This window comes from Oculina patagonica, chromosome 5 (assembly GCF_052425735.1).
Source record: "Oculina patagonica isolate OP01 chromosome 5, crgOcupat, whole genome shotgun sequence".
Lineage (NCBI taxonomy): Eukaryota > Metazoa > Cnidaria > Anthozoa > Scleractinia > Oculinidae > Oculina > Oculina patagonica.
Window position 1 is genome coordinate 6758154 of NC_135762.1, and position 17934 is coordinate 6776087.

At 38.8% G+C, this 17934-nt stretch overlaps 1 protein-coding gene across 3 annotated transcripts in view; it reads right to left on the reverse strand.

The window, feature by feature from the left end:
• Positions 1–2159: 2159 nt before the first annotated feature.
• LOC144655204 (voltage-dependent calcium channel subunit alpha-2/delta-1-like) overlaps positions 2160–17934 on the reverse strand; it is a 33451-nt gene continuing 17676 nt past the window's right edge. For 2 of the 3 annotated variants that reach the window (XM_078515423.1, XM_078515422.1), the window contains 22 exons: positions 17469–17573; positions 17198–17259; positions 16670–16740; positions 16164–16221; positions 15836–15921; positions 15364–15448; positions 15018–15074; positions 14476–14585; positions 14105–14176; positions 13198–13259; positions 12345–12404; positions 11863–11928; positions 11309–11397; positions 10850–10928; positions 9473–9525; positions 8204–8230; positions 7893–7924; positions 7427–7513; positions 5880–5907; positions 4471–4589; positions 3488–3570; positions 2160–3094 (listed from right to left, as the gene is read on the reverse strand). In XM_078515423.1, coding sequence (XP_078371549.1) covers positions 2981–3094; positions 3488–3570; positions 4471–4589; positions 5880–5907; positions 7427–7513; positions 7893–7924; positions 8204–8230; positions 9473–9525; positions 10850–10928; positions 11309–11397; positions 11863–11928; positions 12345–12404; positions 13198–13259; positions 14105–14176; positions 14476–14585; positions 15018–15074; positions 15364–15448; positions 15836–15921; positions 16164–16221; positions 16670–16740; positions 17198–17259; positions 17469–17573 — 1605 coding nt within the window. In that variant the 3' untranslated portion in view covers positions 2160–2980. Of the gene's footprint in view, positions 3095–3487; positions 3571–4470; positions 4590–5879; positions 5908–7426; positions 7514–7892; positions 7940–8203; positions 8231–9460; positions 9526–10849; positions 10929–11308; positions 11398–11862; positions 11929–12344; positions 12405–13197; positions 13260–14104; positions 14177–14475; positions 14586–15017; positions 15075–15363; positions 15449–15835; positions 15922–16163; positions 16222–16669; positions 16741–17197; positions 17260–17468; positions 17574–17934 lie in introns of those variants that run through there. The other variant, XM_078515424.1, reaches the window with a different exon arrangement.

A 17934-nucleotide genomic window follows, 5' to 3' on the forward strand; every position in this document is an offset into this window, starting at 1 on the left:
CTATGGTTTCTTGTGTTAAAATGTATTACGACAGATGGAAACTCCAAGGGGTATATACTTTATATGGGTTTACAATAAGGAACTCGATATTAGACCCATCTTTTTCAAAGCTGTGGTTACTCTGTGTATAGCTGTCTCTGAATTTTGTACATTTATGTATGTCAGTAGCTTATTTTTTTTCTTTATTAATCAATAATATTTATTAACAATTAATGTAACTATGTAATTAAAATCAAACTGTTGTAAGTAAGTAGTTAATGTGAGTATTGTAGATGTTTGTTTTGTTTCAATAAAAAAAAAAAATTAAAAAAAAAATTAAAAAAATAAAAAGCGGTATATACTTACAGTCAACTCTCTCTAAGACGGACACCGTCGGGACCGGCCCCAACTGTCCGTTTTAGAGAGGTGCCCGCCTTATAGAGAGTCAAGGTAACGTGACACCAAAAATTTTGAGACGATAAAGCTAAATGGCTATGCAAAACGAATATACGTCTGTGTTGAGTCGCTTACTTTTAATAGCAAAAAAACAAGGTGGAACAAATATAACATCAGAAATTGGACTTGTTTGTTCATAACAAACGGTAATACTGTCAGTAGAAAACTACCTCTTTGGTGCCCATTATACAAGTTTAAGCAGAGAAGTAATACGTTATAGCGGATTGTTTGGTAAGTTTGGTATTCTAAAGGTCCTGACCTACTATGCTATATGCTGATACCAAGTTTCGAAGTATTATTCACTAAGAAATAACTTTTTTGTGCGTGTCCGTTGGCGGTTTCAAAGTGCCCGTTGTCCGTCTTAGAGGGGTGTCCGTCTTACAGAGAGTTTTCTTACAGTAAAATGACTAAAAAAGGTGGAGGTGTCCGTCTTATAGAGGTGTCCGTTAAGAGAGAGTTGACTGTAGTCTATATACTTAAGATTTGGGCGTTTACCATTTGTGATGAAAACCGAAATTTTGGTTTATAACGCCCATGCACAGCTCGTTCCGGTAAAAAGTTTCCGGAAAAGTTGGAAATCCTAAAGGCTGAACCATTTATTCTGTCATGTTCGCGTTACGCATTTTGTTAGGATTTAGCAGTATACTATACCACGGGGACAGCCTGCAAATGAAAAACCGTTAGGGACTCGGGCTAGCCGAACTGCACGGAAAAAGATGGCTCAAGAGACACATGATTTGATTGGCTAGACTTTAAATTCTGTTGGTTAAATTCTAGTCAATCAAATCATGTGTCGCCTAAGCCACATTTTCCACGTGAGAATGCTTCGACAGAAATTAAGCAATGCCACTGAGACCGTTCCATGACGACCGTTGTTTTCGAGCAGATGGCAGACGCCCTGACATCACTCCATGTTCATTAATGGGAACCCAAATGAACGATGCGTTTTCCGTTGCTGTTGTTTTTATGGCAGACCTTCAAGAACTACCGTTGTCATAAACCTGCCCTCCTCCCAGTTGTTTTTCATTTGTTTCGATTTGTGCCTTCAGGTTACTTTCCCACTATCTGACAATAGCTACCACCGTCTGGACACGCCCTATAGGTTGGTAAAACCGAAGAGGCCAGAGCTTATCCCGGTTTAAGTGACTTAGAGTATTTCTACTCCTCCTTGGATGGGATGCTAGTCCATCGCAGGGTTACCCCCCAGCAGTAAATTCACTGGTACCCATTCATACACTTGGGCGAGGAGAGGCACTGTGAGAGTTCCGGGGGGGGGGGGTACTCCGGCTTGTAAATGACGGGGATGATCGAAGGATTTTTTTGGGCTTGAAATTTTCGATTCTGGGATTTTTTTGGGTTGGAAACTTTTGCAAGTATTTTTTTGGGTGACCTGATTTAAATAGGGGATATTGCTGGGTATTAAAAACGAACTTAAGTGCCTTGGCGCGGCCTTAGCGTATTTATGGTATCATAAATAAACAAACACGAGCGTTTAATTTTTATTGCCCCTCCTGGCAATTTAGGGGTAATTTGACAAGGGATTTTTTTCGGGGGTTATTTTTGGTCCAGCGATTCTTTTGGGTTATGTTGGAAGACATAGGGATTTTTTTGGGTCCTAAAATTTGCCTCCATTCGATCATCCCCGTCATTTACAAGCCGGAGTACCCCCCTGGGCACTCGATCCGCGCCTCCCACATCCCTTAATGAACTCGTAACGACAGAAGTAAAAAACAGAATTTTATTTCTTTATTTTCAGTTTGCATAATACTTCGTTACTATTTCAACTGAAAGCCACCGAGAAGCATAAAATGTCAACAATATTGCCAAACCACTAAAAATTGGGTTAGATAGGAACAATTCTGCAATAGCTCCCTCACAAACTAAATTTTATACATTTCCATTTTTTATACAAGAAAAACTTTTGGCACTGACTTAAATTGGACACGGGGGGGGGGGGGGGGTGTTCTCTAAGGCTTACAGAAATATTATGCATTTAAAACTTATGTTCTGTACAAAAGTCAAATTCAGCGCAAATCAGGCACTGAAGAAAAATAAAAATAAATTTCAATAAGTTAAGAAAGGTTACAACACTGTGAACTTTGTGCTGGCTTAATTTATATTAATATTAAAATATTGGCTTAAAACAAACTGTTTCGGTATCATGTTTTAAAGCAGGGAAGTAAAATATCCTTTACAGTATTAATATAATACATCTTTTTAAAATTTCACAACCTTTCTCTACACGAAAATGTGTACGCATGCATTGTTCCAAATCGAATACGGGAACGAAGTTCTCAAAATAGATACATATTATTAACTCTTTCATATCTCTCTGGATAAACGAAACTATAAAATAACTTTATAAAATGATTGTTTCATCGGCCCGAGATAAACACGATGTCGCCGCTTCTTTTTTTCACAGCAAAAGCTGTTCTTAGTGGTACAGATGTAATGGGGCTGTCTCAAAATCCATTCTTAACTTCTTGTGGGCGACACAAGAATATCTTTTTAGAGCTAAAATTCTTTCTTTTAAGGGTAGCATTAATCAGACGAAACCAATTATTCTCCACAATACAGTCATAACACAGAGCAGTTGCAGTGTAATAACATGAAGAGATGGTCTTGTTAATGTACCAGCACCACACATATAGCCCGTTTCCTGGAATTGAAAAAGGGAAAGTAAGAAAGTAAATAAGGGGGTTTGCAATTGTGCTCATTCCCAACGCTGAGTTGCAGCCTGATACCTAACAAATGGCCCTTACAGCTAATTTCAACTCAGGTTTCTATAGAATGAAGGCGAATGAAGCAGTCAGGATTACTCTGTTGAAATGGTATAGAAATGGGCACAATAACATGTTTTGGCGAAACCTGCGCCATCTTTGTTTTTGATCTCGCGCGAAAGCCACGCACGTGAAAACGCCTTAGGTTGAGCCGGTCGACTCTTTCATGTCAATACAGAACGAACTTCATTCCGGAACGAGTTTTGTTCCGGAATGAAAGTCATTCCGGAATCATGTTGACAGGCCCTTAGAAATGCTAATGGTATACGTACCGAATGTGTTGATACAAAGCATCTCTTTGGTCTTTTTCGGTAGCCAGGTTCCTTGCAGGAGTTTTCCACAGTCTCACGGGAAAGTAATGTTGTTAAGGAAAATATAGTTCTTGCTCTTATCATGCAACCCCTTTTAGCCTCGTTTCCATCATGTATTGTTACTCTTTCGAATGATTTCCAGCAGGGGAACATGTGGGCAACGAAAATGATTTTCAGAGTGAATGGTCCCTCGAAATTTTGCAGTGCTCGCAGAATTAGGCTTCTGCTTGGAGTACTCGCAATATTTTAGTGGGTGCTCTTTTGTTCGTGCTCGCATATTTTTACTAGTCGCATGCTCGGGTTATAGTGGAGGTAGCTTTTTGAAAAGTGCTCGCTGCTCGCAAGGCTAACTTTCGTCAATGCTCGTGCTCGCAAAGGAAAATCCTGTGCTCGCAAAGACCATTCGATACCCCTTACAGTCGGTAAGTACGTTACTACCTTACAAAACTGATGATAACTCACTGAGAATCGAGTCATGTAAATCAAACAAGTATTTACCAAAAATTCACTTAGAATTGTTTTCCCGATTGCAAAGTGAAGCACAACTAGTGAGTATTAAGAACTCAAGGCTACAGAAGAAGGTTAAAGATAAAGTCTGCGTCGAGCCTAGTGGCCCATACAGGCCGGAGCTCATCCCGGTTTCTGTAGCATGAAGCGATTAGGAGTATTTCAAACTACCTCCTGGATGGGAAGCTAGTCCATCGCAGGGTTACCCGCCAGCATTAGTTCGCCGCTACCCATTTATACACCTGTGTAGAGAGAGGCACTGTTTGAGTAAGGTGACTTGTCCAAGAACACAACACAGTGACCCCGGCCAGGTCTCGAACCCGGACCGCTCGATCCGGAGTCCAGCGCACTAACCATTAGGCCACCGCGCCTACCACAGAAGAAGACTACAGAATAAATTTATTATTATAAATTCTGCACTTTCTATTAAAGGATATTTTCTCGTGGCTCGCCTGGAATTCCCATGTCCTTGACAAATTCAGAACACTGTCCACAGATACCATTTATCACCACGAGGTACAAGTTACTGTTTGGCACACTAGCGACTGCATGAAACCTAAAACAACAGCAAAACCGGGAAAGTCCAAATAAGACATCATGTTAACTCAAGAAATAACTTTAAGGGACTATGTCACGCAATTTTAGGCAATTTCGGAACTGACCAACTGAAACACCACAATCTTAAATTACTCCAAAACACACGTTTTTTTAACCGTTTAATTGATTTTTTTGGCGCTACGGTGCTAAATTTCTCTAAACTTTGCTAGAAATGTACTTTCTGACACTGCAGTAAGTTTTTAAAGAAATTTCCATGTAAAAATGTACAATATTTTACTTTGGCGCATGCGCATAAGCCAAAACTTGGACTTTTTTTGCTGACCCGTTCCGATTTTTTTCCTTGCTCCTTTCCTTTTCGTTTTTCGCTGCTTTCTTATTCTCTCGATCTTTTACTCTGTGCACGCTTTCTACTGGCCCGAAAAGTTTTGATCTTAATCAATGAAAAACCCTTGTAAGGAGACCATGATCAAGTACGGGTATATTGGCCTGTTTTAGCACCAATTTTACACCAAAAACTGATCACGTTTTTTTATTAGCTCTGTCGGAATGCAGTCAATATTCAAAATGGACACTCCTGTGTAAGCAACGTTTTAGTGTGTGAAAGACTTGTACCAGTACAAATTTGCGTTGTTAATCGTTTTCGGTTAAATTAATATTAGCGCCTAAAGACTTGTACCAGTACAAATTGCGTTCTTAATCGTTTTAAACTTCGCTGCCTTCGAGCGCTGAACCCCTCACATTCTTAACTGGTTATGTCACGTAAGATTTGGGCTACTCACGTTTTTAATGTTATATAACGTTTGTAAATTTGACAAGTCACGTTTTTTCTACAAGAACGGAAGTGCTGAAGCACAACTATAGAGTGACACTTAACAAGTCACGCGCTTTGATCACCCACAGCGGAAAGTATTCCCTTGAGATATTAAAACAGTCCCTTGAGAGTTAACAAAAATGTGGTTCGAGATTACCCAACTTAACCGCTATTCTCCTTCCTTTTGCTTGTAAACACGCAAAAAAGTCGAAAAAAGGGACATGGATGAGTAAAATTCGAGAAGATTAAAACCGTGATTGCGTTCGGGTAAACTTGAAAAACGTCGGCCCGACATTTTTCTAGTTTATCTCAATTTGTATGAGTGTCATTAACAATGCTCGAAAACTATCCTTGTTTTTTATGTGGCCGTGATTTTGCCAATAAAAGACTTTTGATCTGCCAATTTATAGTTTAGAGCTCTTCATTAACGAAAATAAATAGAATTAGCCCCTATAAAGCACAGAAATCAGCACACACCTTGAGCAATCATCACAAATTGTTGTTCCTACAAAACAAAATAAGAGAGTATTAGACAGTCGCAAGCAAATTGCAACAAATCCTAACTCAAAATCTACCATTTGCTACACCCTGCTGTAACAAACTTCGAACTCAACTCTGTATGGCGTGTTGGAAAATCAGAATTACGTGAGGGTTGTATTGTAGAATAAATAAACGCATAGCACATGCACTTAAAAAGGCTACGTCGACTCGGGGAGTTTGCTGATTTTTGGACAAAACTGTTCTGAAATTAGCGGTAGGCAACTTAGCCCATGAAAAAAAAATTCTCTGAACACGTGAAGGAAGAAATAACCTTTATAATCGATTTTTTGAAGACGCGTGGATACAAATGGAAAAGTTAAGCCTCGATTTTTCAAGTTGCAATCCATTTCCATCGTAGCCATCCGCAGCCAAAGACGCTTGTTAAGTTTCAGAGCTCTAATATAGCAACTGTTAATAAAAATGGACCAATAGTTTTAGGTTTCCTAACGTATATAAAGGTATATAAATTTTGCCTGTTCGAAAATCTGTTAAAATCCGAGAGAAAGCCCGTTTAATCATCTAAAAGTGCTACCACGAAGAGGTGCAAATCCCTTACGTGACAGCCCATCAACTTAGATACCAACCTTAGTAGTATATAGGGTCACTTGGGACTCGTCCTCTCGTTTTGCGATGATCACGTATTGAGTAATGTTGATAATTTATTTCACAATTTACATTTATTTATCTTCCCGAAACAAATTGTGGCTTCAAATTTGGGAATGGAATAAAATTCTAAAACATTCCTTTATAATCACCGAACAATAATAATATAAAGATTTAGGCAAGCCTGAAAGCGGAGCTCCCCGGTTATTTACCTTTTATACTTTTCTAGATCGATTTTTTTATTCATGTTATTTTATATTTATATATTATTTCACTAAGACCAACAGCACCATACAAAAATAATTATTCAGTCAAAAATGGATTATCAATTAGCAGTCTGTGTATAACCCCAAAGATAGACTATTAACCACTGGATGTGCAAGCAAACTAATACCAAAACCATCGTACATAGTGTACTCTTCAGGGCCCGGTTGTTCAAAGCATGATTAAGCTAATCCAGGATTAGCGTGAATTTTGATTGCAATTTTATATAATTTCGTTGAGGTTTTCTGTTAATATTTTCTGTCCCACAGTTTTGACATGGACCAATCTAAAACTTCACAAAATATTAGCTTTGGGAAACCCTTTAAAACCAGAGAAATTAAAATCTTGATCATCTTTTAATCCTGGGTTAGCGTTAATCGTCTTTCGAACAACCCGGCCCAGGATGGCATAACTTTTTGTTGGCTGTGACGTCAATGTCGTCACATGACGGTCTGACATCTTGGATTTTGCCATTTTCTTAGATAGTCAGAAAATAATGGAAATTGACGCAAAATCAAGTCAGAATGCTCATGGAATGCAAAAATAATCAAATAATATAACTGAAGTGACCCTGTATACTTTTTCTAACGTTTTGTAGAACATTAAATCGTACTTACCATTCATCGAGATGTCTCTCTCAGTGGAGTAATACGTAGTCACATTGCGAATACAGCTGATATTCTTTGGTACATCATCTGCAGCTTCTGTAAATTAAGACAGTGTACATAGCTTGGTTTATTAAAGCAACGTTTTAAAGAAGTTTTCAATCGAGTATCGTAAACCCAAAAGCAGAGTAATTAGCTGTAATTACTCTGGCCAGTCACAAAGAACACAGGCAATCCAGTGAAACAATAAAAACTTGAAGCAAATACCGTACATGTCGCAGGCACGAAGCGCGGCAAAACGTGCGCGAGCGAGTCACGATTGGTTTTGGTTTTACTTCTGATTGGTTGAAAGAGTGGCGCGTGATTATAAACCAATCAAATAAGCACAGTAATGTAAAACCAAACCAAATGCAAGTCTTCGGCACTCAAGTAAAAATCACTCTAAAACAGAATGTATCGACAGACGTGAAATTCATACCTGTGGTTGCTCCAGTTTCAGAGAAAATCCAGCTGTAAAATAAAAATCTCACATGAGTTTTTTTTCATTTCTGATAATGATAATATGGATTGAGAACACAATGATTTGTGTGTACATAATTTATTTTAAACAGCATTGTATGAGTATATGTGAATGTAATTGTGCATTTTAAGAATATTTAGAATAAGAATCCCAAAAATGTGCGTTGAGTACATATTGATTTTTAATGTGTACTCATACACAACAGAACGGTTCCAGTTGCCATAACCTATTTCAGAAACGTTTTCAAGAACGAACGTCATCGAACTAACCTGTACAAATTAAAATACAGCAACGACCTGAAATGTAAATAAATGTAAATATGTAAAATACAATAAGTTGAGACAACAGCAGAAAAGAAGAAACGAGGGAGCTGAACGTTGTTTCCCATTTTTCCTGGAGGATACAAAGCCTTGTTAAAAATCAGAGGGGGCAGGGGTGACGATATTGTTTCCCGACTTTGTTTTAAAAACATATTAAATATGAGATACAAATTCTAGGCGCGTTAACACGACAGAGAATATTGAGTACGGACCCGTCAAAAATTGGTCCGGACCTGACTACTTTTGTAGAGAAACAGTCAAATCAAAACGGGGCCATAGGCGCCTATGGCCCCATGTTGATTTGACTGTTTCTCTACAAAAGTCGTCAGGTCCGGACCAATTTTCTGATGGGTCCGTACCCAAATTTTTCTGTCGTGTAAATGCGCCTAGAATCACGTTTGTAAGCTTTTCGGTTTTCAGAGCCGACAAAGGCGATGTGATGGCTCGAAAAACCTGGTGAAACCTCTCAAACTTGATTCTGTTTGGTATCATATTTAGCTTGTTAAAAATGTTTATTTGTCACTTCTTGGTAGCCAGAGAATAATTTATACAACAACTACAACTACCGTTAATGATCTAATAAACGCCCGGGGCGTCTATTACATTTTGGGGGTACTAGGGGAGGCGTTAAATAGATATGAGGCGTTTATTAGAGAGAGGCGTTTATTTCAATTTAACTGTAACAACGTCAACAAAACAAATAGGACGAGTAGTTTTTAGTGGAGTTAGATACATAACAGAGTTGGTGAGTAGGAGACTAATCTAATCTGCGCTAATGCAAAACCTAGAGATGTTGTTCATAGCTCGATATCGACGTTTTTATCGTCATCAGGGTCAACCATGTTGGCGTTGTTGGCCTCTTCGATGCCGAATCAAGCAAAAACTAACTTAATTGCGTGATTTTACTCTATGAAGCATTTCCTTGGTTTTTTAGTTGATTTTTGGAGGGGGCGTCTATTAGACACGGGGCGTTTATTAGAGAGGAGCGTCTAATACAAACTTAACACTTTAGGGGAGGCGTTTATTAGATACGAGGCGTTTATTTGAGAGCGGGCGTTTATTAGATCATTTACGGTAAGTAAGTAATTTTCTCGAGCGCTCTCGTGTCGCCCACTCGACTGACCATGAGAAACAATAAGGGGCTATGCGAAGTGTGATGTCAAGAGGTCTGGCGAGTTCACGACATAAAACAAAAATTTATGGAACTAAAGGACGTACCACACAGCTTTGGTTGTCCACCACTGAGCGTAAGCGGAGAGTGAGAAAAAAGGCTGAAAAGATGAAGATAAGCAGCGACATAAGTTTAAGTGTTTGCCTCATTGCTACCTATAAGATTACAAGCGTAAAATTATGCATACATTAACTTCATAAACTTGAAGTGAGTTACGACTCCACTACTTATAAAATCCTGGCCAAACGGAGACGCACGTAGACGCAAGATTTCAACTTGCGTCTCCGTTTGGTCAGGACTCAGGTTGCTTGGTCGAGATCAAACTTGCACGCATGTCCACGCAGGTTTTTCACCGTTTGGCAACCCAACACAAGTCAATGCAAGTCTTGCTGCCCGGGGTGGGGGGCAATCAAAAAAGTTTTATACGGGGAGGCTCCGCCCCAAGCTTTTACCCCTTACCCTTTTATATACCATTTTGACAGAAATTATACCCCTTTCGTATACCTTTTACTGAAAAAAGGTACCCATTTCATATACCTAAAAGACATGGCATAGACTTAGAACAGGACGTTTTCTTGTCATTTTTATGCAGCGCTTAATAAATTAAAATAATACAGCCATAAAGTGCTTCTGTTCGAAATATTTTAATAAAAGGCCCTTTAAAAAACCTAAATGACGGATTTTCATACCCTTTCGTATACCTAAACTTGTGAAATCCCTACCCTTTTATATACCTGAAGCCTGAAAAAGGTACCCCTTTCGGGCGGAGCCTCCCCGTGTAGGCCATTATATGGAGTACCCCCCCCCCCCCCGGGTCTTGCTGTTTACCTCAAGTACTGAATTGCAGAGCACGCAGTAGCATTGAAATGGATTTTTTGACAATTTGAGTGCACTTGCAAGTAAACTGGCGAGTCCGTTTGGACAGCCAACGAAAATCTGTACGAAAGTTCAACTTGCGTTACCGTTATGCCAGGGCTTAAAAGACGAGTAGGTAAGGAAAACATTCAGGGGCGGATACAGGGGGGTGGGGGTGGATATCCACTCCCCATTTTTCAGTAAAAAAAAAAAATTCGAAATGTCACTTTATTTGAAATAGAAAATAAAGAAAGAAAGAAAAATTAGCTCTCGCTCATGTCTGGTTGTTGTTACGCCACGTTTCGTCGTCTGCCGCCACTTAGGGTTAGGGTTAGGGTTAGGGTTAGGGTTAGGGTTAGGGTTAGGCCCTAATGGTCTGCCATCCACCCTGCCCCCCCTTTTGAAATCCTGGATCCGCCCCTGACATTAGAGAACTTAAACTTTTGACTGTTAAAATTTTAACTGCTTCAGGATGAAGGCTTCAGTTTATCAGTTCAGAAGTTTTTCGTTTCGTTTGCCACGAATGTGAAAGTGAATGTGTTGTTTTCCACGAAAAAAAAATATCCAACCTTGAGTAAAAACGACGTTCCTCCACTATTAACACCGGCTTTCTCTTGACAAACCGATTGGAAGTCCGTCATCTCCACCCTAGTTAAAAAAAGTTCAAGTTAATTAATACAAGCCTAACAGAACACAACTATAAGGTTACCACACCTCACCGGTTCAGTCGTTAACCAAAACTAAAGCAACTGCAAGAGCCAATCCTAGCAAACGAAAGCAGCACAATGAACCAGTAAGAACTTGAAGCAAAGACACGTCACTAGAGCCAACCGCGGGAAAATGTGCGTGACCAAGTCACGATTGGTTTTGCATCCGAGTCGTAAAGTAGTTGGAGTGATTTGTTTTGTTTTGCTTTTTAACCAATCACAGATCGAACTAACAAAACCAACTGACACGCAACTGAACTGAACCGCTCTATAACCGAAACAGAGGTTTAATTTTCCATGTAAAACTGGACGTGAACTCACTTGTTATAGATTCCTGCACTGTTTTGATCAGATCGGATCAACTGCTGCATCACAGGCGCATCAACTCGACCAAAGAACTTACCGGCTGACTGAAATATCAAACAAATATACAAAAGCGAAGCTGATATAAAAACTGTTTATCTATAACCTTCTAGTAGTAGGTAAGTAAAGCTTAATTTACATAAGGCAAAATGCATGGACATCATTAATTATTCATAATTAGCGAAAGCGGCAAATTTGGACTCGAGCGCGCCCACAATAAGAGGAGGGAAGGCCACTCAGCTCGTAGGCTGGTATCCAGAGGGGTCCTGCCCTACTACTGACAATGGTTTGATTTTCGTACATTTTTGTACATTTCCCCTTCCTATTCTTGTTCAATGTTGATATCGCAATCGCATAATTGACCAACGATCGCACTTGAATCTTTGTTGGTAAACATTCTGCAAACAATATAGCTTTTCGGGCTCGAAATGGCTTCAGGAGGTTTGAGAAACGCACGCCAAGAACTCTAGTTTAAACGTGTTAGCTGCCATCCGTAAGGTTGGTTAACTTACGCCTTCATCATTTCCTGCCACAACGAAGCCATTTTCATCCAGAAGATAACAGTAGAAACCATCGTGCTGTCAGGAAATAAATAATTATCAGAGTTATCTAATTAAAAGCGTTAGTTTCGGGCCTTCCTTAATCGGACTGGCTTAGAGACAGGATGTAAGTCTTCCAAATTATTGGAAGTTAGGTAGTGTTCATGTGTGACTGAAATAAACCATGATACAAGTTCTCTTTTGAGTGGTGTGTGTGGCTGGTACCGTGGCTCAGGGTTCCCTCGTGGACGGTGTCTCCATACCAAGTGTTTCATTTGTGGTGTTTTAGCTGGGTCCAGGAAGAAATTTTATACTTGCTATTGTAATAAAGATAATCATCTTCACTGACTAAGCGATACAAATAGGATGTAAGCGCTTCATAATTACATCTTTAACTCCTTCATCACTAAATTTGTTATCTAAGTAGAACGGAGGTAAGTCTTAATTTGTCTTACCAAGTTTTTTCCAGTCCTGTCACATGTAATGTCACACTCTGGCCCGCTTTGTGACTGACACTAACGAAAAAGAAATAAAAACACTATGCTGTAATTGACTAATCTAGCGCTTTCTCGCTAAACATTTTCTCTTGAATTTAACCACTCCACTTTAAAAGCTTTAAAAATGGGCCAATACTCATGATTACAAACTGTAGGTTTTAGACCATGCCATCCTTTATGCTGTCTACTAAAACAATTACACTTCTGGCCCTGCTGTGTCTTGTTTTATTGTCAAACAAGTCCTTTTAGATAATAAATATTGTTAATCGGCCGGCTGTGCATGTTACTGTTTGAAACATGCATCTCCAACAAATTTCCACGAACGCGTCATGCTTGTCGTGTCGCTATAATTACCAACGGTTTCATTTTCAACTTGCTGTCTATTTAGTAGATATCCCGAGCAAACAAGCCCAGCACTGCCTGCCAGAGGCCAGCTCGTCACTCCAGTTTCTGTAGTATGAAGCACCTCGGTGTTTTGCTACCCCACCACACCCCCAATCCCCCACCCTCCTGCCACATCCCTACCCTCGGACTGGGATGCTAGTCCATCACTTTACTTCGGAGCAATTTGCTAGAAAAAATTGTCAGTACCTATTTATACCACTCCCAGGTGAAAGAAGCGCTGTAACAGCAAAACATACTGCTCAAAAACACAATTTAAAGAAATGTCTAGGGCCAGAATCAGACCTTTCAAACTATAGCCCAACACACAAACCTATTATTGAATGTACATTCCACATGTTACTACAATAGAACTACAGAAAACTAAAAAAGCCATCACATATCGCGGACAAAAGACACGTAGCCATACCTTAGTGTTCTTTACAAAACGCTCTTTGACAAAGGTATCCATATCCATTTCATATCCCAGAACTGCAAAATAAAAAACAAAATCAAGCTTTCTAAGCTATGAAGAGAACTTCGCACATTAGCTGAGATAACTTCAGGGCACATGTTGGTGATGGTAGTTCTTCTTAGAACTACTCTCACCCGGCGATCACACTATACGACCTACTGATACTCTTGATTTCAAAAACCATTTACTATATTATTCAATAATTTGTTACAAATAGGTGGTATGGTGGCCCATTAGTGCCATAGTATTTTACGCTAATTTTTAACATTTTTTTCCTTTTTTATATATATTTTTTATTGTTTTATACTTATTTTTTATTTTTTCTAATTTTTTTTTCTTTTTTATTTTATTTATTTTATTTTTATTTTTGTTTTTATTTTAATATTTTATTTTACTTTACTTATCTTTTTTCATTTAATTTTTATTCATTTTATTTTTTTTTCCAAAAAAAATAAAAATAAAAAACGGCTGTGGCCCACCAGTGCCATAGCAAAAAAAAAAAAAAAAAAAAAATGCCATGGCCCAGGAGTGCCATAGCCCATGATGCATGCTTAGTCACCAACCGAAATAGTGCATATGTCTAACAGGAAACGAGTGAAGGAGTGATGGAGTGAAGGAGTGAAGGAGTGAATTCACTTCGCCCACTACAACTCTTTTCCGAGTTTCCGAGTTAAAAAAGGAAAAAAAAGGCTAAAATTAGGTGAAGTGTTCGCAACATTTATACTCGCGATTTTTTTATGCTTGGTCATGGACCGTATTTGTGCTGACTCAAGAGTATAATACTTGCCCATATGGGACCCTTCTAAATATTATATCCCTTAAGAAAAGTCTGAAAAAGAAACTTATACATTATGGCACTAACCTGCTGCGGGTTGCTGACCACGAAAAATCCTTTTATAGGCAAATACAGATGTAGTGTTCTTGTCAGACTTGGCTGCAAGATAACAAGTACCAAGAAAGTTTTAGCATTTAGTGCCCTAAACATAAAGTGATGTTAAGAACACTCTCAGAATCGAGGCATGTGGCTCATTTCGATTCCGGCCCGGCGCCATAAGTGGATTGAGTTTGATGTTGGTTCTCGCCATGCTCCGAGGGTTTTTCTCCGGGTTCTCCGGTTTTTCTCCCTCCTGAAAAACCAACCTTTCCAAATTCCAATTCGATCTGGATAGAGGACCCGTATTAAACCAGCTGAGGTGGCTTCTTTTCTTAATATAGTAATTTATAAGACAATACCTGCAAGATATGGTGTTGTATAAATGATGGTTGTATTAGGACTCTGCGACCCTAAAACGCGTCCAAAGAAGTCTCCTTGTGAATTGGATCCAAGCTTGTCTTGTGATAAACTAAAACAAAGAAAAAAAAACAGGTGAGGATCGAACATTTTCCTAGGTTCTTAAAAACTATTTCGCACAAACATTCATTGGGATCTGTAAAATCTTTGCACACGTATCAACAGATAACATTCCATTTACTAATGCTTGTTTTTACTTAACATCCGCTTTCAGTGTTCCGTGCAAAGCTATCTTTCTACATCCATCTTTCGACATCGTCTTACGAGGTGCTGTTTGTAATGAGTCAATCAAAACCGATGCATACCAGTGTTGGTTTCATGCAAATGAGCCCACAAGTTCAGAAGGTCATGCTAGTGGGCTGTGATTGGCGGATTTCGATCCGTCTTGCTTGTTTAGCAGGTCGAAAGATGGATGTTGATAGAAGGCCGCTATTCACGTAACTCTGAAAGCGGTTGTAAACTAAAAAGCTTAATTTCCACCAACCTGCGAGTTCGAGTTAATCCCCAGAAAGTCCGCACAAACAATTCCTTGATTCCTGTCCTGTAATAAACAGATAGCGTAAACTAGATTCACGAAAACGTTAACGCTATCATATTCACTTTCGTCTATCTGTTAAAAGACGGTTACTTCTGAACCTGGGTACCAAGCTTTCTGAACACGGAGACAGATAGCGGGAGGAGTATAAGGGACAGGTCATTATTTCATCCTTATTTATTATTATCTGTGGCCCAATTTACCCCATCGTGTTCATTTAGATGCGTAGTAAGACTGATCGTGAAACCATTTTCTGTCTTCTGCCTTTGACGCGACTTACACATTATCAACTTACAGTGATTTACTGTTCCAAACAGTCGGCAAATCAGATGTCACGTTCACGTCTACCAGGAGACCACTTAGTAAATCTGCATTGTTACCTACAGTCAAATACAAGACAACAGTTGACAAACGTATTCCAGCTGTAGCCTTTTCAGATTTCACTTAAAGTAAAAAATTAGGGAAAATTTAAACAACAAACGGAGAAAAATCTCCAAGAGCCAACATGAAGTCAGTGTAATGTGTTTTTAACTTTTTTAAAAGTTAAAAAATTGTGTGTGACCATTTAAATGAAAGCTGTATATTACGTTGTACAAGGTGTATCTAGCTTTGAGTCTGGGCTAAAACCCTAATGTGTGACCATTCAAATAAAAGCTATTGAGCAGTACTCTCACGTGGTACTCTTTGATGTTGATTTTTTTTTTTCAATTTTGAACTTTGTCTCTCACAAGAGTGGAAGTGGTAAACATTTCAGTGTGTTTGCTTACAAAGTTTCGTGTCTCCAATCCTGGTTTCATTGATAAGTTGTTCCAGCGGGCTTGTGTCCGCAAATACAACATTCCTGCAATATGGCCTACAAAGAGAAATGTTAACTATATTTATTATCACAATAACGTAACCAGTATATAGAACCAACTGATTGTCTAAATTACACTAGGTACAAAAACATCAATACGTTGTAGGACTTCAGCAGGCCCACCACCTCACAACGCTGCATTTTACTTTTTTATACTTTACTGTAATATTTACCAAGTTCATCTTGGATGCATCCGTTTGAACTTTTCTGAACTAAATAAATAACCCAGAGCTACTTACCATCTCTCAATTCTAATGTTCTTCTTGTTCTCCTTCGACAATTGTTTGTGAAGCTCATCTAGAAAGGAAACAGGCATGAAATAAAAATCTTGTGAATGAATAAGCCCCACCACATGGCCAGTACAGAGCGCAGTTTTGTTATTTATTATCATTTTCAACTACAAAAACCCGGGACAAGAAGTGTCAAATAAGACTGGGTCTATGGCCAAGTCACTGCTTTCCCTTCTGTTACTTTGTCGTAAAAAATAGTGCTAGTGACGTATTAATTATATTGTGCATGAAACTCTGCCCACGGAACTTGGAAATAATTGAGCAGTTTTATAATTGAATAGTTGAACGGGATTTAAAGCTAAAAAAATAACTGTCACTTTAATGTCACAGACACTGTAATGTATGGATGTAGTTGATGTAGGCGTTTTGGAATTAAAACCATTCGAAGTCCAAACCTTTTAAAGGAGTGTTTGGATAAGGGCATGCAGTCAAGTACAACTAAACAGTTGACTTACCAATCACCTCAGCATCTGTGTATCCCGTCAACTTGTACTTGTATCCCAGTTGAGGAGTTGCTATCGCAAGACTAAGGAAGAGAACAGAAATATTACAAGGGTGTGGATTCACTAAGACAGAGATGGGAATAACAGTCACACATCGTACCAGCAAGACTCATTTTGAGTTCTGCTAGTTCTGTTCAGACATTGAGGTCCCTGCGTTGTTCTACATTAATTGGCTTTTTTGGACTTTGTGTCTGTCTTCCCACAGTTGTAATGTCACGTTACTCCGCAAAAAAAGTTTTGTTGATTAAAAACATTACTTCCAGCCCAACAAGACTATCTTGTTGAGGTCACAATTCCTCAGTCTAAAAACGTTTGTTTTTTAGAGTCCCTAAGACCAACGTTCACAGATACCAGGCATTCTTCACTCATTATATGGAGTGATTTGATGGACACCACTTCCACTCATATGAGTTGGTTCATTCCAAGTCACAGTAGTATAAATTGTAACATCAATTTTCATCATAAAGATACTTAATTTACCTAAACGATGTTCCTTCCAGGCCACCAAAGTAGTAGTTCAAGACGCGTTTAGCCACCCGCAGCTGAAAGCAAATATAATAAGTTTTCTGAAGTCGACACAAAACCTAATGACATCAACAGACTACTACTAACAATATTCCGAAACTAAGAAGCTGTCAATTGTAATTGGCGAGTTGTTTTCTTAAGAAATTGCACCTTTTAGTTCAAATTACTAAGGATTACTGAAAATGAAATACCAAAAAGTTATTTACTCAGGTGTGATATGACAAACCTCATCAAAAGACAAATCATAGACTTCAAATGCCTGGCTGCTTGGGTTACTGCTTTTAGGCGGCTGAGCAGTTATTGGAGCTGTGTCGATCATGGCTTTTCTAAGCTGCAAAGACCAAAGTACCTTAACTCAATATCTGAGTTCGAACTTTCATGCTTTTTGTTTCCAAGTGGTCTCGTTCTGAGAATGATTTCCATATTGTAATAGAACGTGTGAAGTAAATGCTTGAACGAGAAAATTCGGCAGAGAAGGAAGGTGATAGTCGGTTTATTTTTATTGTTTCTTATTCACACATTTTTGGTTGTTCTGTCATTCACTATGAGCGTGAAACAAGCTAAATCCACTTGAGTACTGAAATGGTGCGTATCCTTCCTAATTCTCGTTTACTTCATTAAACGTTAGTCGCCTTCAAGATCAATAGTTATGTGATGTGTTGGGTGTGGATTTTTTCTCTTCACCTATTTAA